The sequence below is a fragment of the Oncorhynchus nerka genome, linkage group LG23, assembly GCF_034236695.1.
Source record: "Oncorhynchus nerka isolate Pitt River linkage group LG23, Oner_Uvic_2.0, whole genome shotgun sequence".
Lineage (NCBI taxonomy): Eukaryota > Metazoa > Chordata > Actinopteri > Salmoniformes > Salmonidae > Oncorhynchus > Oncorhynchus nerka.
In genome coordinates, this window is record NC_088418.1 from 6,766,681 (window position 1) to 6,788,444 (window position 21,764).

General features: G+C 43.8%; 1 protein-coding gene across 1 annotated transcript in view; it reads left to right on the forward strand.

The window, feature by feature from the left end:
- Positions 1–18,533, forward strand: part of LOC115122460 (calpain-1 catalytic subunit) — a 62,953-nt gene extending 44,420 nt beyond the window's left edge. The window contains exons 13-24 of the mRNA XM_065008451.1: positions 2,054–2,223; positions 2,377–2,388; positions 2,710–2,921; positions 3,102–3,141; positions 12,654–12,719; positions 12,933–12,990; positions 13,170–13,234; positions 13,493–13,561; positions 16,445–16,523; positions 16,602–16,715; positions 16,936–16,994; positions 18,116–18,533. Coding sequence (XP_064864523.1) covers positions 2,054–2,223; positions 2,377–2,388; positions 2,710–2,921; positions 3,102–3,141; positions 12,654–12,719; positions 12,933–12,990; positions 13,170–13,234; positions 13,493–13,561; positions 16,445–16,523; positions 16,602–16,715; positions 16,936–16,994; positions 18,116–18,142 — 971 coding nt within the window. The 3' untranslated portion in view covers positions 18,143–18,533. The remainder of the gene's footprint in view (positions 1–2,053; positions 2,224–2,376; positions 2,389–2,709; positions 2,922–3,101; positions 3,142–12,653; positions 12,720–12,932; positions 12,991–13,169; positions 13,235–13,492; positions 13,562–16,444; positions 16,524–16,601; positions 16,716–16,935; positions 16,995–18,115) is intronic.
- The last annotated feature ends 3,231 nt before the right edge of the window (positions 18,534–21,764 follow it).

The window sequence follows — 21,764 nt, forward strand, 5'->3', positions numbered from 1 at the left end:
CGTTAACACCTCATACTGCAGAACGTTAACACCTCATACTGCAGAACGTTAACACCTCATACTGCAGAACGATTACAGTAGAATGTGAAGAAGAGGGAGTATAGCCAGGGACCGCTTCAACCACCACAGTGAGTCAGTCACTATGTTATCAGAACATCTCAGAACAGACAAAATGTTACCCTGGGTACCAGTCTCCTTCGCTAACAATCTACACCTTATCTTTGCCCAGTTGCCTTTGGCAATGACAACGAAAGGGAAAGAGGGGATACCTACCTAACTGAATGCATTCAACTGAAATGTGTCTTCCTCATTTAACCCAAACCCCTCTGAATCAGAGATGTGCGGGGGGGGCTGCCATAATCGACATCCACGACTTCTGAGCCGGAGGGAAAGGGTGAGGCAAGGAGTGAACTGTTAGTTAAAGAGACTGGTACTACTAACCCAGACTTCATTTACGGTACAGTACAGGAACCGGAAGGCTATCGCAATCACCCCAGTGAGTCACAGAACCACTTCCAGAACCAACATTCCAGAACACCTACATTCTAGAGCTGTTACAGTACAGGGCCAGCACAGAATGTGTAGGATGGAGGGTCAGCACGACCGAGGGCTGTGGGAACCACCCCAGTGAGTTAAACAGTTTACTAGATGGAGGGTCAGTATGACCGAGGGCTGTGGGAACCACCCCAGTGAGTTAAACAGTTTACTGGATGGAGGGTCAGTACGACCGAGGGCTGTGGGAACCACCCCAGTGAGTTAAACAGTTTACTGGATGGAGGGTCAGTACGACCGAGGGCTGTGGGAACCACCCCAGTGAGTTAAACAGTTTACCAGTACATTATTTACAAACCAGAACACATAGTTTAGAAAATACCAGAACATCAACATTTACACTATGGTACAGACACAGCACAGCCAGAACCTTCCTAGTGTCATAGAAACATCTTACATAGAACGTTTTGCAGTCCAGAACAGGAACCATCCCAGTGAGTCACAGTCAACATGAACATTTAGAGTCGGAGCTAAGATCATATTTTATGTGTTAGTGTTTTCAGGAAAATCACCACAGAGTATTTACAAAAGCTACACATTCACATGTTACCTCGACAACAGTGACTACCCTCGACTGCCTCGACTACACTCGACTGCCTCGACTACTGCGACTGTCTTGACTACCTCGACAACAGTGACTACCCTCGACTGCTTCGACTGTCTTGACTGCCTCTACTGTCTTGACTACCTCGTACCCCTGCACATTGACTCGGTACCGGTACTCCTTGTATATAGTCTCATTATTGTTATTTTATTGTGTTACTATTTCATTTTATTTTTTTAAACACATTTTTGTAAGTATTTCACGGTAAAGTTTACACCTGTCGTATTCGGCACATTCAACAAATAAAAATGTGATTTGATTTGACCATATGGGATATATATATAACACTTTGGTTGTATGGATGACCTTAATGCCTGCTCCTCTATTGTCCAGACACGTTCTGGATCAAACCCCCAGTATAACTCTGTCTTATCTCTGTGTTGTTCAGCATCAACCCCCCAGTATAACTCTGTCTTATCTCTGTGTTGTTCAGCATCAACCCCCCAGTATAACTCTGTCTTATCTCTGTGTTGTTCAGCATCAACCCCCCAGTATAACTCTGTCTTATCTCTGTGTTGTTCAGCATCAACCCCCCAGTATAACTCTGTCTTATCTCTGTGTTGTTCAGCATCAACCCCCAGTATAACTCTGTCTTATCTCTGTGTTGTTCAGCATCAACCCCCAGTATAACTCTGTCTTATCTCTGTGTTGTTCAGCATCAACCCCCAGTATAACTCTGTCTTATCTCTGTGTTGTTCAGCATCAACCCCCAGTATAACTCTGTCTTATCTCTGTGTTGTTCAGCATCAACCCCCATCTCTGTGTTGTTCATAACTATAACTGTCTTATCTCTGTGTTGTTCAGCATCAACCACCCCAGTATAACTCTGTCTTATCTCTGTGTTGTTCTGGATCAACCCCCCCAGTATAATTCTGTCTTATCTCTGTGTTCCTCCAGACACGTTCTGGATCAACCCCCAGTATAAGATCACTCTGCTAGAGGAGGACGACGACCCTGAGGATGAAGAGGTGGCTTGTAGCTTCCTGGTGGCTCTGATGCAGAAGGACAGGAGGAGGTACCGGAAACAGGGTCAGGACATGCACACCATCGGGTTCGCCATCTACGAGGTGAAAAACGAGCTTCTAAGGAGTCGACAGCCTAACAAGTGGGGGGGCGGGGGGGGGGGGGGGGGCGCTACCCACTCACTACTTTGCTTATCACAGATATTCATAGTTTTCATACTTTAATGTTTCTCCTATTGTATTCTTCTGTTTGTGCAGATTCCAGAAGAGGTATAAAGAATTTTTTCCACAGCTGGGCATTTAGGCTCATGTCTTTTGGGCATTGTGAGAATGAGCCAAGTCGGGTATGGTTATAGATGCTTTCTTCCTTTTTAAATGGCACTCATTTACATGAATATGGGCCAGTTTCCCAGACACAGGTGTAGCCTAATCTTGGACTAAGAAGCATTTTTTATTGAGAATTTCCATTGAACATATTTTTTTTTTTGGGGGGGGGGGGGGGGTCGGGTCTAGGACTTAACCTGTGTCTGGTAAACTGGGCTTCAGCATATGTAGTTAAAGCGATGTCTTTTCCTTCCACATCCTCTGCAGTACAGGGGCTGTCAGAACGTGCACTTAAAGAAGGACTTCTTCCTGACCCACTCATCCTGCGCCCGCTCGGAGACCTTCGTCAACCTGAGAGAGGTCAGCAACCGTCTCCGTCTGCCTCCAGGAGAATATCTCATCGTCCCCTCCACCTTCGAGTCTGGCCAGGAGGCCGACTTCGTCCTGCGAGTTTTCACTGAGAAACAGTCTGAGACAGAGTAAGTGTGTGCGTGTGATCCTGTAATTCATGACGTATGGCAAAAAAAAAAAAAAAAGACTTCATGTGTGGGTCACCATGTGTGTGTGTGTGTGTGTGTGTGTGTGTGTGTGTGTGTGCGTACGTACGTACGTGCTAGGTGTGTGTGTATATTTTCATTGTGTCTGTTTTCTCATCCCAGAGAGCTAGACGATGAAATCTCAGCAGATCTGGAAGATGAGGTGGGTTTTCCTGTATTGTCACTCACTACCATAACTACTATGGGTAGAACAGTCACTACCATAACTACTATGAATAGAACAGTCACTACCATAACTACTATGGGTAGAACAGTCACTACCATAACTACTATGGGTAGAACAGTCACTACCATAACTACTATGGGTAGAACAGTCACTACCATAACTACTATGGGTAGAACAGTCACTACCATAACTACTATGAATAGAACAGTCACTACCATAACTACTATGGGTAGAACAGTCACTACCATAACTACTATGGGTAGAACAGTCACTACCATAACTACTATGAATAGAACAGTCACTACCATATCTACTATGGGTAGAACAGTCACTACCATATCTACTATGAATAGAACAGTCACTACCATAACTACTATGGGTAGAACAGTCACTACCATAACTACTATGGGTAGAACAGTCACTACCATAACTACTATGGGTAGAACAGTCACTACCATAACTACTATGAATAGAACAGTCACTACCATAACTACTATGAATAGAACAGTCACTACCATAACTACTATGGGTAGAACAGTCACTACCATAACTACTATGGGTAGAACAGTCACTACCATAACTACTATGGGTAGAACAGTCACTACCATAACTACTATGAATAGAACAGTCACTACCATAACTACTATGAATAGAACAGTCACTACCATATCTACTATGGGTAGAACAGTCACTACTATGAATAGAACAGTCACTACCATAACTACTATAAATAGAACAGTCACTACCATATCTACTATGGGTAGAACAGTCACTACTATGAATAGAACAGTCACTACCATAACTACTATGGGTAGAACCGTCACTACCATAACTACTATGAATAGAACAGTCACTACCATAACTACTATGAATAGAACAGTCACTACTATGAATAGAACAGTCACTACCATAACTACTATGAATAGAACAGTCACTACTATGAATAGAACAGTCACTACCATAACTACTATGAATAGAACAGTCACTACTATGAATAGAACAGTCACTACCATAACTACTATGGGTAGAACAGTCACTACTATGAATAGAACAGTCACTACCATAACTACTATGGGTAGAACAGTCACTACCATAACTACTATGGGTAGAACAGTCACTACTATGAATAGAACAGTCACTACCATAACTACTATGGGTAGAACAGTCACTACTATGAATAGAACAGTCACTACCATAACTACCATGAATAGAACAGTCACTACCATAACTACTATGGGTAGAACAGTCACTACCATAACTACTATGAATAGAACAGTCACTACCATAACTACTATGGGTACAACAGTCACTACCATAACTACTATGGGTAGAACAGTCACTACTATGAATAGAACAGTCACTACTATGAATAGAACAGTCACTACCATAACTACTATGGGTAGAACAGTCACTACTATGAATAGAACAGTCACTACCATAACTACTATGAATAGAACAGTCACTACTATGAATAGAACAGTCACTACCATAACTACTATGAATAGAACAGTCACTACTATGGGTAGAACAGTCACTACCATAACTACTATGGGTAGAACAGTCACTACTATGGGTAGAACAGTCACTACCATAACTACTATGACTAGAACAGTCACTACTATGGGTAGAACAGTCACTACCATAACTACTATGAATAGAACAGTCACTACCATAACTACTATGGGTAGAACAGTCACTACCATAACTACTATGAATAGAACAGTCACTACCATAACTACTATGAATAGAACAGTCACTACCATAACTACTATGAATAGAACAGTCACTACCATAACTACTATGGGAACAGTCAGAACAGTCACTACTATGGGTAGAACAGTCACTACTATAACTACTATGAACAGTCACTAGAACAGTCACTACTATGGGTAGAACAGTCACTACCATAACTACTATGAATAGAACAGTCACTACCATAACTACTATGGGTAGAACAGTCACTACCATAACTACTATGGGTAGAACAGTCACTACTACTATGAATAGAACAACTACTGGGTAGAACAGTCACTACCATAACTACTATGAATAGAACAGTCACTACTATGGGTAGAACAGTCACTACTATAACTACTATGGGTAGAACAGTCACTACTATGCATAGAACAGTCACTACCATAACTACTATAAATAGAACAGTCACTATTATAACTACTATGAATAGAACAGTCACTACCATAACTACTATAAATAGAACAGTCACTACTATAACTACTATGAATAGAACAGTCACTACTATGGGTAGAACAGTCACTACCATAACTACTATGAATAGAACAGTCACTACCATAACTACTATGGGTAGAACAGTCACTACCATAACTACTATGAATAGAACAGTCACTACCATAACTACTATGGGTAGAACAGTCACTACCATAACTACTATGGGTAGAACAGTCACTACCATAACTACTATGGATAGAACAGTCACTACCATAACTACTATGGATAGAACAGTCACTACCATAACTACTATGGGTAGAACAGTCACTACCATAACTACTATGGGTAGAACAGTCACTACCATAACTACTATGAATAGAACAGTCACTACCATAACTACTATGGGTAGAACAGTCAATACCATAACTACTATGAATAGAACAGTCACTACCATAACTACTATGGAACAGTCAGAGAACAGTCACTACCATAACTACTATGGGTAGAACAGTCACTACCATAACTACTATGGGTAGAACAGTCACTACCATAACTACTATGAATAGAACAGTCACTACCATAACTACTATGGGTAGAACAGTCACTAGAACAGTCATAACTACTATGGGTAGAACAGTCACTACCATAACTACTATGAATAGAACAGTCACTACCATAACTACTATGGGTAGAACAGTCACTACCATAACTACTATGGGTAGAACAGTCACTACCATAACTACTATGAATAGAACAGTCACTACCATAACTACTATGGGTAGAACAGTCACTACCATAACTACTATAAATAGAACAGTCACTACCATAACTATTATAAATAGAACAGTCACTACCATAACTACTATGAATAGAACAGTCACTACTATAACTACTATGGGTAGAACAGTCACTACCATAACTACTATGGGTAGAACAGTCACTACTATAACTACTATGAATAGAACAGTCACTACCATAACTACTATGAATAGAACAGTCACTACCATAACTACTATGGGTAGAACAGGCACTACTATGGGTAGAACAGTCACTACTATAACTACTATGAATAGAACAGTCACTACCATAACTACTATGAATAGAACAGTCACTACCATAACTACTATGGGTAGAACAGTCACTACCATAACTACTATGAATAGAACAGTCACTACCATAACTACTATAAATAGAACAGTCACTACTATGAATAGAACAGTCACTACCATAACTACTATGAATAGAACAGTCACTACTATGGGTAGAACAGTCACTACTATGGGTAGAACAGTCACTACCATAACTACTATGAATAGAACAGTCACTACTATGGGTAGAACAGTCACTACAATGGGTAGAACAGTCACTACTATATGGGTAGAACAGTCACTACATAACTACTATGAATAGAACAGTCACTACCATAACTACTATGAATAGAACAGTCACTACCATAACTACTATGGGTAGAACAGTCACTACCACTAACTACTATGAATAGAACAGTCACTACTATAACTACTACTGAATAGAACAGTCACTACCATAACTACTATGAATAGAACAGTCACTACCATAACTACTATGGGGGTAGAACAGTCACTACTATAACTACTATGAATAGAACAGTCACTACCATAACTACTATGAATAGAACAGTCACTACCATAACTACTATGGGTAGAAACAGTCACTACTATGGGTAGAACAGTCACTACTATAACTACTACCATAAACTATGAACAGTCACTACCATAACTACTATGAATAGAACAGTCACTACCATAACTACTATGGGTAGAACAGTCACTACCATAACTACTATGAATAGAACAGTCACTACCATAACTACTATAAATAGAACAGTCACTACTATGAATAGAACAGTCACTACCATAACTACTATGAATAGAACAGTCACTACTATGGGTAGAACAGTCACTACTATGGGTAGAACAGTCACTACCATAACTACTATGAATAGAACAGTCACTACTATGGGTAGAACAGTCACTACAATGGGTAGAACAGTCACTACCATAACTACTATGAATAGAACAGTCACTACCATAACTACTATGAATAGAACAGTCACTACCATAACTACTATGGGTAGAACAGTCACTACCATAACTACTATGGGTAGAACAGTCACTACTATAACTACTATGAATAGAACAGTCACTACCATAACTACTATGAATAGAACAGTCACTACCATAACTACTATGGGTAGAACAGGCACTACTATGGGTAGAACAGTCACTACTATAACTACTATGAATAGAACAGTCACTACCATAACTACTATGAATAGAACAGTCACTACCATAACTACTATGGGTAGAACAGTCACTACCATAACTACTATGAATAGAACAGTCACTACCATAACTACTATGGGTAGAACAGTCACTACCATAACTACTATGAATAGAACAGTCACTACCATAACTACTATAAATAGAACAGTCACTACTATGAATAGAACAGTCACTACCATAACTACTATGAATAGAACAGTCACTACTATGGGTAGAACAGTCACTACTATAACTACTATGAATAGAACAGTCACTACCATAACTACTATGAATAGAACAGTCACTACCATAACTACTATGAATAGAACAGTCACTACCATAACTACTATGAATAGAACAGTCACTACCATAACTACTATGGGTAGAACAGTCACTACCATAACTACTATGAATAGAACAGTCACTACCATAACTACTATAAATAGAACAGTCACTACTATGAATAGAACAGTCACTACCATAACTACTATGAATAGAACAGTCACTACTATGGGTAGAACAGTCACTACCATAACTACTATGAATAGAACAGTCACTACTATGGGTAGAACAGTCACTACAATGGGTAGAACAGTCACTACCATAACTACTATGAATAGAACAGTCACTACCATAACTACTATGAATAGAACAGTCACTACCATATCTACTATGGGTAGAACAGTCACTACTATGAATAGAACAGTCACTACCATAACTACTATAAATAGAACAGTCACTACCATATCTACTATGGGTAGAACAGTCACTACTATGAATAGAACAGTCACTACCATAACTACTATGGGTAGAACCGTCACTACCATAACTACTATGAATAGAACAGTCACTACCATAACTACTATGAATAGAACAGTCACTACTATGAATAGAACAGTCACTACCATAACTACTATGAATAGAACAGTCACTACTATGAATAGAACAGTCACTACTATAATTACTATGAATAGAACAGTCACTACCATAACTACTATGGGTAGAACAGTCACTACCATAACTACTATGGGTAGAACAGTCACTACTATGAATAGAACAGTCACTACCATAACTACTATGGGTAGAACAGTCACTACCATAACTACTATGGGTAGAACAGTCACTACCATAACTACTATGGGTAGAACAGTCACTACTATGAATAGAACAGTCACTACCATAACTACTATAAATAGAACAGTCACTACCATATCTACTATGGGTAGAACAGTCACTACTATGAATAGAACAGTCACTACTATAATTACTATGAATAGAACAGTCACTACCATAACTACTATGGGTAGAACAGTCACTACCATAACTACTATGAATAGGTCACTACTAGTCACTACTATGAATAGAACAGTCACTACCATAACTACTATGGGTAGAACAGTCACTACCATAACTACTATGGGTAGAACAGTCACTACTATGAATAGAACAGTCACTACCATAACTACTATGGGTAGAACAGTCACTACCATAACTACTATGGGTAGAACAGTCACTACTATGAATAGAACAGTCACAGTCACTATGGGTAGAACAGTCACTACTATGAATAGAACAGTCACTACCATAACTACTATGAATAGAACAGTCACTACCATAACTACTATGGGTAGAACAGTCACTACCATAACTACTATGAATAGAACAGTCACTACCATAACTACTATGGGTAGAACAGTCACTACCATAACTACTATGGGTAGAACAGTCACTACTATGAATAGAACAGTCACTACTATGAATAGAACAGTCACTACCATAACTACTATGGGTAGAACAGTCACTACTATGAATAGAACAGTCACTACCATAACTACTATGAATGGAACAGTCACTACCATAACTACGATGAATAGAACAGTCACTACCATAACTACTATGAATAGAACAGTCACTACTATGGGTAGAACAGTCACTACCATAACTACTATGGGTAGAACAGTCACTACTATGGGTAGAACAGTCACTACCATAACTACTATGAATAGAACAGTCACTACCATAACGACTATGGGTAGAACAGTCACTACTATGAATAGAACAGTCACTACCATAACTACTATGGGTAGAACAGTCACTACTATGGGTAGAACAGTCACTACCATAACTACTATGAATAGAACAGTCACTACCATAACTACTATGGGTAGAACAGTCACTACCATAACTACTATGAATAGAACAGTCACTACCATAACTACTATGAATAGAACAGTCACTACCATAACTACTATGAATAGAACAGTCACTACCATAACTACTATGGGTAGAACAGTCACTACTATGGGTAGAACAGTCACTACTATGGGTAGAACAGTCACTACCATAACTACTATGGGTAGAACAGTCACTACCATAACTACTATGAATAGAACAGTCACTACTATGGGTAGAACAGTCACTACTATAACTACTATGGGTAGAACAGTCACTACTATAACTACTATGAATAGAACAGTCACTACCATAACTACTATAAATAGAACAGTCACTACTATAACTACTATGAATAGAACAGTCACTACTATGGGTAGAACAGTCACTACCATAACTACTATGAATAGAACAGTCACTACCATAACTACTATGGGTAGAACAGTCACTACCATAACTACTATGAATAGAACAGTCACTACCATAACTACTATGGGTAGAACAGTCACTACCATAACTACTATGGGTAGAACAGTCACTACCATAACTACTATGGGTAGAACAGTCACTACCATAACTACTATAAATAGAACAGTCACTACCGTAACTATTATGAATAGAACAGTCACTACCATAACTACTATGAATAGAACAGTCACTACCATAACTACTATGAATAGAACAGTCACTACCATAACTACTATGGGTAGAACAGTCACTACCATAACTACTATGGGTAGAACAGTCACTACCATAACTACTATGAATAGAACAGTCACTACCATAACTACTATGGGTAGAACAGTCACTACCATAACTACTATGAATAGAACAGTCACTACCATAACTACTATGGGTAGAACAGTCACTACCATAACTACTATAAATAGAACAGTCACTACCATAACTATTATGAATAGAACAGTCACTACCATAACTACTATGAATAGAACAGTCACTACCATAACTACTATGGGTAGAACAGTCACTACCATAACTACTATGGGTAGAACAGTCACTACCATAACTACTATGAATAGAACAGTCACTACCATAACTACTATGGGTAGAACAGTCACTACCATAACTACTATGAATAGAACAGTCACTACCATAACTACTATGGGTAGAACAGTCACTACCATAACTACTATAAATAGAACAGTCACTACCATAACTATTAGGAATAGAACAGTCACCACCATAACTACTATGAATAGAACAGTCACTACTATAACTACTATGAATAGAACAGTCACTACCATAACTACTATGGGTAGAACAGTCACTACTATAACTACTATGAATAGAACAGTCACTACCATAACTACTATGAATATAACAGTCACTACCATAACTACTATGAATAGAACAGTCACTACCATAACTACTATGAATAGAACAGTCACTACCATAACTACTATGAATAGAACAGTCACTACCATAACTACTATGAATAGAACAGTCACTACCATAACTACTATGGGTAGAACAGTCACTACTATGAATAGAACAGTCACTACTATAACTACTATGAATAGAACAGTCACTACCATAACTACTATGAATAGAACAGTCACTACCATAACTACTATGAATAGAACAGTCACTACCATAACTACTATGAATAGAACAGTCACTACCATAACTACTATGAATAGAACAGTCACTACCATAACTACTATGGGTAGAACAGTCACTACCATAACTACTATGAATAGAACAGTCACTACCATAACTACTATGAATAGAACAGTCACTACCATAACTACTATGAATAGAACAGTCACTACCATAACTACTATGGGTAGAACAGTCACTACCATAACTACTATGAATAGAACAGTCACTACCATAACTACTATGAATAGAACAGTCACTACCATAACTACTATAAATAGAACAGTCACTACCATAACTATTATGAATAGAACAGTCACTACCATAACTACTATGAATAGAACAGTCACTACCATAACTACTATAAATAGAACAGTCACTACCATAACTACTATGGGTAGAACAGTCACTACCATAACTACTATAAATAGAACAGTCACTACCATAACTACTATGGGTAGAACAGTCACTACCATAACTACTATGAATAGAACAGTCACTACCATAACTACTATGGGTAGAACAGTCACTACTATGAATAGAACAGTCACTACCATAACTACTATGAATAGAACAGTCACTACCATAACTACTATGAATAGAACAGTCACTACCATAACTACTATGAATAGAACAGTCACTACCATAACTACTATGGGTAGAACAGTCACTACCATAACTACTATGAATAGAACAGTCACTACCATAACTACTATGGGTAGAACAGTCACTACTATAACTACTATGGGTAGAACAGTCACTACCATAACTACTATGGGTAGAACAGTCACTACTATAACTACTATGAATAGAACAGTCACTACCATAACTACTATGAATAGAACAGTCACTACCATAACTACTATGAATAGAACAGTCACTACCATAACTACTATGGGTAGAACAGTCACTACCATAACTACTATGGGTAGAACAGTCACTACCATAACTACTATGAATAGAACAGTCACTACCATAACTACTATGGGTAGAACAGTCACTACTATGAATAGAACAGTCACTACCATAACTACTATGGGTAGAACAGTCACTACCATAACTACTATGGGTAGAACATAAGACTAATGTTGACACATTGTAGCTGTCTCGACTGTTACTATGGTTTTATATTGTACATCCTGACCTTCTGATTAAATGGTTGGAATGTAAAAAATTAAAAAATTGTATTCCCCTGTTCTCTTGTAGGATGACATCAGTGAAGATGACATCGAAGACTCATTCAAATCTATGTTTTCTCAGCTGGCAGGAGAGGTGGGTTTCCTTTATTGGCTTGTTAGCTGTTAGCTACGTTAGAGATGTCCATCGTAGGATTATCAGTTATGCTATATCTAATTCAGATAACAAATATTCTAGAACTACTTTGTTCCAAGATTGTTTAAAGGTTGGACCTTTGAGATTTTTCTAAACCTACGCTATGTCTAAGACTTTTTTTTTTTTTCCCTCAATCGCCCTTCTGTGTTTTAGGACATGGAGATTTCTGTCCGCGAGCTTAGGACCATCCTGAACAGAGTAGTGACTAGACGTGAGTACAGCGGTTTTCCTGTGGTGTGAACCCACATATTTCCTGATAGCCCAAACCCCAAACCCAGTCCACCATTAGTGTATGCCCCCCTTCTCAGGGGGACAGGAGGTATAGCCTTGTGGGTTCTGCTGTGGGAAGACTCAGATCATCAGTTTGACTGGTTTGTTGTTTGATTTCAGACGAAGACCTGAAGACAGACGGCTTCAGTATGGAGTCCTGTAGGACCATGGTCAGCCTCATGGATGTATCCTCCCCCCACACCCGTACGCTGGACAGGACTCGCCCTCCCCTTTGTTAATTCTAAAGAGTTGGGATTGGCCAGTGGTCTCTCAAGACCCTATAGGCTTGAGAACCCTTTTGATTTGACAGCCCTCTGGCGAATCAGCTCCCTTTATGCTGTCGGTATTGAACAGGGTCTCCACACTAGCAGCATGTTTCTGATTGGCTGACTGATGAGTTTCCTTCTTTTTTTTTACATTCCTTGACTCAGCAAATCCCCCAGAAGGATGGCACTGCCCGTCTCGGCCTGGTAGAGTTCCAGATGCTCTGGAATAAGATCAGGAAGTGGCTGGTAAGGCCTGGTAGAGTTCCAGATGCTCTGGAATAAGATCAGGAAGCGGCTGGTAAGGCCTGGTAGAGTTCCAGATGCTCTGGAATAAGATCAGGAAGCGGCTGGTAAGGCCTGGTAGAGTTCCAGATGCTCTGGAATAAGATCAGGAAGTGGCTGGTAAGGCCTGGTAGAGTTCCAGATGCTCTGGAATAAGATCAGGAAGCGGCTGGTAAGGCCTGGTAGAGTTCCAGATGCTCTGGAATAAGATCAGGAAGCGGCTGGTAAGGCCTGGTAGAGTTCCAGATGCTCTGGAATAAGATCAGGAAGTGGCTGGTAAGGCCTGGTAGAGTTCCAGATGCTCTGGAATAAGATCAGGAAGTGGCTGGTAAGGCCTGGTAGAGTTCCAGATGCTCTGGAATAAGATCAGGAAGTGGCTGGTAAGGCCTGGCTTGAATCCTCAACGGCACCCTATTCCTAATATAATGTACTACGGCCCAGAGATTTATCTGGGTTAGAGTTACCCTGGACAATTAGGGTTTGGGACATATACCTAGTTCTTCTGTCACTGTGTACTGTTGTTGGTGAGAGCTAAGGGTTGATTCATTCCTGATTCAATTCCTTAGGGCCCAGTTTGTATCTGTCTTGAAGGTGGACAATACTGATTCATTTATATGACTGATTCATATTCATTACTATTCAATAGAATACTGATTCATATTCATTACTATTCAATACAATACTGATTCATATTCATTACTATTCAATAGAATACTGATTCATATTCATTACTATTCAATACAATACTGATTCAATACAATACTGATTCATATTCATTACTATTCAATACAATACTGATTCATATTCATTACTATTCAATACAATACTGATTCATATTCATTACTATTCAATACTGATTCATATTCATTACTATTCAATACAATACTGATTCATATTCATTACTATTCAATACAATACTGATTCATATTCATTACTATTCAATACAATACTGATTCATATTCATTACTATTCAATACAATACTGATTCATATTCATTACTATTCAATACAATACTGATTCATATTCCATATGACTCTGCATTAATCTACAGCCTTTTATACAACTGCAATAACAGGAAGTACCCAGCATATACACTGAGTAGCCCGTTTAAGGGGACTGTAATTCCTAAGGTGCACAACACTGATTAATTTAATATGACTCTGTGTAACGGTTGTAGTTGGTGGAAGTTGAGGACCAAGGCACAGCGTGGTACGTGTTCGTCATTTAGAACTGAACACGAAATACAACGTAACAAAAAGAACAACCGAAACAGCTCCGTCAGGCGCAAAACACAAAAACAGAAAGCAACGACCCACAAACACCAGGGGGGGAAAAGGCTACCTAAGTATGGTTCTCAAATCAGAGACAACGATTGACAGCTGCCTCTGATTGAGAACCCACACCCGGCCAAACAGACACAGAAATCCAAAACATAGAAAATGAACATAGAATGCCCACCCTAGTCACCTCTCTATGGCCAGGGCGTGACACTCTGCATCAATCTACAGCCTTTTGTACAACTACAGTAACAGGAATAACAGCATATACACTGTTTAATTGGTACACCACCCCGTTCACAAAAAAAAAATTTGATCGCTCCTTCAGACAGTGAGTCACGTGGCCGTGGCTCGTTATATACAGCAGGCAAACAGGCATCGAGGCATTCAGTTACTGTTCGATTGAACGTTAGAATGGGCAAAACAAGTGACCTAAGCGACGTTGAGGATGGTATGATCGTCGATGCCAGGCACGCCGGGTCAAGGGTCGTGCAAACTAACAGGCGTGCCACAAACAGTCAAATAACGGCGTGTCATCTCGGAACGCACAACTCGTCGATCCTTGTCACTGATTGGCTATTGCAGCAGACGACCACACCGGGGCTCCACTCCTATCAACTAAACACAAGAAGAAGAAGCAGCAGCTACACTGGACACGCCATCCCCAACGCTGGACAATGAGGAGAAAAACATCTCCTGGTCTGACGAGTCCCACTTCCTGTTGCGTCATGCTGATGGCAGAGTCAGGTTTTGGCATCAGCAGCATGAGTCCATGGTCTCATCATGCCTGGTGTCAACGGTACAGACTGGTGGTGTAATGGAGTGTGGGGAATGTTTTCCTGGCATTACGTTAGGTCCCTTGATACCAATTGAGCAACGTTTCCATGTCCACAAGAATGCAGGCTGTTCTGGAGGCAAAAGGGGGGGTCTGACCTGGTACTAGATGGGTGTACCTAATAAACTGGCCACTGAGTATATACTTCCATACATGTGAACCTAATATACTGAATCATTCAAAGAAATGCATGTATTTCCTACCTTTTGAAATCTGTATGGCCATGATTCAATCCAAGGTGCGCTATAGCGCCAGGCACTATGAATCTGACAATGTTTATTTTATAGCCGTTTTCCATGACGTTCGCAGAGATCGCATTTCATGGTAAACGCTGTGCATGTGTGCGACATAACGCGACCAGAAATTGAATCCCGGCCTATGTCTATAATATCTGTGTGTTTATCGGTAGGTCATCTATAGAGAATGTGATATCTGTGTGTTTATCTATAGAGAATATGATATCTGTGTGTTTATCGGTAGGTCATCTATAGAGAATATGATATCTGTGTGTTTCTATAGATATCTGTGTGTTTATCAGTAGGTCATCTATAGAGAATATGATATCTGTGTGTTTATCGGTAGGTCATCTATAGAGAATATGATATCTGTGTGTTTTATTGGTAGGTCATCTATAGAGAATATGATATCTGTGTGTTTCTATAGAGAATATGATATCTGTGTGTTTATCAGTAGGTCATCTATAGAGAATATGATATCTGTGTGTTTTATTGGTAGGTCATCTATAGAGAATATGACATGGACAAGTCAGGATCCATGAGCTCCTATGAGATGCGACTTGCTGTGGAGTCGGCAGGTATAGACACACACACACACACACACACACACACACACACACACACACACACTACTGACTCTGCCGTCTCCCTCGTAGGTTTTAAACTGAACAACAGGCTGAATCAGGTCCTGGTGGCTCGCTATGCTGAGAACGAGGCCATAGACTTTGACAACTTCATCTGCTGTCTGGTCAAACTGGAAGCCATGTTTAGTAAGTACTGTACTGTTAGTTAATGAAGATGGATGTACTGTGTGTAGACCTAATGTATGCTAAACCAGTTACCTTGGCAACCGTTAATGCTTTAAACCCCTTTTTCTCATTGCAGTCTAGGTAGTCCCTCCTTGTTTTCTTCCATTTGGTGTCTAATCGACATGACCCTGGTCATATCCAACATAGTTTTCATTCATAAATGTACTTACTATTGTTACAGGATCTTTCCAGCAGCTAGACAAAGAGGGAGAAGGAGTGGCTGAGATGAACATCACTGAGGTGAGTCCTTTATCTGAGATGAATCTCTCTGAGGTGGGTCCTGGATCTGAGATTAATATCTCTGAGGTGGGTCCTGGATCTGAGATGAATATCTCTGAGGTGGGTCCTTCATCTGAGATGAATATCTCTAAAGTGGGTTCTGGATCTGAGATGAATATCTTGAGGTGGGTCCTGGATCTGAGGTGAGTCCTGCATCTGAGGTGAATATCTCTGAGGTGGGTCCTAGATCATTCTCTACATTTTCAACAAACAGCCATGCATTTTAGCAGCCTGTGGTCTAGTGTCTAACTTCTCTCCTCTCTGTGCTTCTCTCTTCTTCTCTCCTCTGTCCATCTCTCTTTCTCTCCTCTCTGTCCACCTGTCGTTCTCTCCTCTCTGTCCTTCTCTCCTCTCTGTCATCTCCCTTTCTCTCCTCTGTCCTCTCCTCTCTGTCCATCTCTCTCCTCTGTCCATCTCTCTTTCTCTCCTCTCTGTCCATCTCTCTTTCTCTCCTCTCTGTCCATCTCTCTTTCTCTCCTCTCTGTCCATCTCTCTTTCTCTCCTCTGTCCTTCTCTCCTCTCCGTCCTCTCTGTCCATCTCTCTTTCTCTCCGTCCTCTCTGTCCATCTCTCTTTCTCTCCTCTGTCCATCTCTCTTTCTCTCCTCTCTGTCCATCTCTCTCTCCTCTGTCCTTCTCTCCATCTCTCTCCTCTCTGTCCATCTCTCTTTCTCTCCTCTGTCCATCTCTTTCTCTCCTCTCTGTCCATCTCTCTTTCTCTCCTCTGTCCATCTCTCTTTCTCTCCTCTGTCCATCTCTCTTTCTCTCCTCTGTCCATCTCTCTTTCTCTCCTCTGTCCATCTCTCTTTCTCTCCTCTCTGTCCATCTCTCTTTCTCTCCTCTCTGTCCATCTCTCTTTCTCTCCTCTCTGTCCATCTCTCTTTCTCTTCTCTCTGTTCATCTCTCTTTCTCTCCTCTCTGTCCATCTCTCTTTCTCTCCTCTCTGTCCACCTGTCGTTCTCTCTCTCTCCTCTCTGTCCATCGGTCTCTCTCTCTCTCTCCTCTGTCCATCGGCCTCTCTTTCTCTCCTCTCCTCTCTGTCCATTGGTCTCTCTCTTTCTCTTTTCTTCCTGTATGTATACAGTGGCTGTATATGACCATGTGTGGTTGAAGAGGACCAGTTTTCTCTTCACTGGGCTCATATAGATCTACTGTAGCCTCTTCCCTGAAACCATGAAGACCTTCCTAGCCTATATCTTCCCTGAAACCATGCAGACCTTCCTAGCCTATATCTTCCCTGAAACCATGAAGACCTCCCTAGCCTATATCTTCCTTTGCCTGATCTGAACTATAGGGCTGACCTGTACTGTACCGACTCAGATATTTTATTTCCACATTGTCCTTTCCAGCACGGTTCCAGGTAAAAGAATAACCAGCCCAGTTCAGTTCTGCTCAGTTTGGCCCTATAGTGTGAATCAGTTACTCCAGCCAGCTACACTACAGCACAGCCCCTCACCCAACCCCCCTCAGCCTGCCAACTACAGTACAGCAAGCCCCCTCACCCACCCCCCCTGCCAACTACACTACAGCAAGCCCACTCACCCACCCCCTCAGCCTGCCAACTACACTACAGCAAGCCCCCTCACCCACCCCCTCCCCTGCCAACTACACTACAGCAAGCCCCCTCACCCACCCCCTCAGCCTGCCAACTACACTACAGCAAGCCCCCTCACCCACCCCTCCCCTGCCAACTACACTACAGCAAGCCCCTCACCCACCCCCTCAGCCTGCCAACTACACTACAGCAAGCCCCCTCACCCACCCCTCCCCTGCCAACTACACTACAGCAAGCCCCTCACCCACCCCCTCAAGCCCTGCCAACTACACTACAGCAAGCCCCCTCACCCCCCCTCAGCCTGCCAACTACACTACAGCAAGCCCCCTCACCCACCCCTCCCCTGCCATCTACACTACAGCAAGCCCCTCACCCACCCCTCCCTGCCAACTACACTACAGCAAGCCCCCTACCCCACCCCTCCCCTGCCAACTACACTACAGCAAGCCCCCTCACCCACCCCCCTCAGCCTGCCAACTACACTACAGCAAGCCGCCTCACCCACCCCTCCCCTGCCAACTACACTACAGCAAGCCCCTCACCCACCCCTCCCCTGCCAACTACACTACAGCAAGCCCCTCACCCACCCTCCCCTGCCAACTACACTACAGCAAGCCCCCTCACCCACCCCCTCAGCCTGCCAACTACACTACAGCAAGCCCCTCACCCACCCCTCCCTGCCAACTACACTACAGCAAGCCCCTCACCCACCCCCTCCCCTGCCAACTACACTACAGCAAGCCCCTCACCCCCCCCTCAGCCTGCCAACTACACTACAGCAAGCCCCCTCACCCACCCCTCCCCTGCCAACTACACTACAGCAAGCCCCCTCACCCACCCCCCTCAAGCCTGCCAACTACACTACAGCAAGCCCCCTCCCCCCCAGCCTCAGCCTGCCAACTACACTACAGCAAGCCCCTCACCCACCCCCTCCCTGCCAACTACACTACAGCAAGCCCCCTCACCCACCCCCCCTCAGCCTGCCAACTACACTACAGCAAGCCCCCTCACCCACCCCTCCCCTGCCAACTACACTACAGCAAGCCCCTCACCCACCCCCCCTCAAGCCTGCCAACTACACTACAGCAAGCCCCCTCACCCCCTCAGCCTGCCAACTACACTACAGCAAGCCCCCTCACCCACCCCCTCCCTGCCAACTACACTACAGCAAGCCCCCTCACCCCCCTCTCAGCCTGCCAACTACACTACAGCAAGCCCCCTCACCCACCCCCTCCCCTGCCAACTACACTACAGCAAGCCCCCTCACCCACCCCCTCAGCCTGCCAACTACACTACAGCAAGCCCCCTCACCCCCCTCAGCCTGCCAACTACACTACAGAGCGCCCCCTCACCCCCCCCCCTCAGCCTGCCAACTACAGCAAGCCCCTCACCCAACCCCCAAAGCCTGCCAACTACAGCAAGCCCTCTCACCCAACCCCCTCAGCCTGCCAACTACACTACAGAGCGCCCCTCACCCACCCCCTCAGCCTGCCAACTACACTACAGCATTCCCCCTCACCCACCCCCTCAGCCTGCCAACTACACTACAGCAAGCCCAATCACCCACCCCCTCAGCCTGCCAACTACACTACAGCAAGCCCCCTCACCCCCCCCAGCCTGCCAACTACACTACAGCAAGCCCCTCACCCACCCCCTCCCCTGCCAACTACACTACAGCAAGCCCCCTCACCCACCCCCCTCAGCCTGCCAACTACACTACAGCAAGCCCCCTCACCCCCCTCAGCCTGCCAACTACACTACAGAGCGCCCCCTCACCCACCCCCCCTCAGCCTGCCAACTACAGCAAGCCCCCTCACCCAACCCCCAAAGCCTGCCAACTACAGCAAGCCCTCTCACCCAACCCCCTCAGCCTGCCAACTACACTACAGAGCGCCCCTCACCCACCCCCTCAGCCTGCCAACTACACTACAGCAAGCCCCCTCACCCCCCCCCCTCAGCCTGCCAACTACACTACAGCAAGCCCCCTCACCCACCCCCTCAGCCTGCCAACTACACTACAGCAAGCCCCTCACCCACCCCCTCAGCCTGCCAACTACACTACAGCAAGCCCCTCACCCACCCCCTCAGCCAGCCAACTACACTACAGCAAGCCCCCTCACCCACCCCCTCAGCCTGCCAACTACACTACAGCAAGCCCCCTCACCCACCCCTCCCCTGCCAACTACACTACAGCAAGCCCCCTCACCCACCCCCTCCCCTGCCAACTACACTACAGCAAGCGCCCTCACCCACCCCCTCAGCCTGCCAACTACACTACAGCAAGCCCCCTCACCCACCCCTCCCCTGCCAACTACACTACAGCAAGCCCCCTCACCCACCCCCTCAAGCCTGCCTACTACACTACAGCAAGCCCCCACCCCCTCAGCCTGCCAACTACACTACAGCAAGCCCCCCTCACCCACCCCCCCTCAGCCTGCCAACTACACTACAGCAAGCCCCTCACCCACCCCCCTCAGCCTGCCAACTACACTACAGCAAGCCCCTCACCCACCCCCTCAGCCAGCCAACTACACTACAGCAAGCCCCCTCACCCACCCCCCTCAGCCTGCCAACTACACTACAGCAAGCCCCCTCACCCACCCCCTCCCCTGCCAACTACACTACAGCAAGCCCCTCACCCACCCCCCTCAGCCTGCCAACTACACTACAGCAAGCCCCCTCACCCACCCCTCCCCTGCCAACTACACTACAGCAAGCCCCTCACCCACCCCCTCAAGCCTGCCAACTACACTACAGCAAGCCCCCTCACCCCCCCTCAGCCTGCCAACTACACTACAGCAAGCCCCCTCACCCACCCCCTCCCTGCCAACTACACTACAGCAAGCCCCCTCACCCCCTCAGCCTGCCAACTACACTACAGCAAGCCCCTCACCCACCCCCTCCCCTGCCAACTACACTACAGCAAGCCCCCTCACCCACCCCCTCAGCCTGCCAACTACACTACAGCAAGCCCCTCACCCCCCCCTCAGCCTGCCAACTACAGCAAGCCCCTCACCCAACCCCCTCAGCCTGCCAACTACAGCAAGCCCTCTCACCCAACCCCCTTCAGCCTGCCAACTACACTACAGAGCGCCCCCTCACCCACCCCCTCAGCCTGCCAACTACACTACAGCAAGCCCCTCACCCACCCCCTCAGCCTGCCAACTACACTACAGCA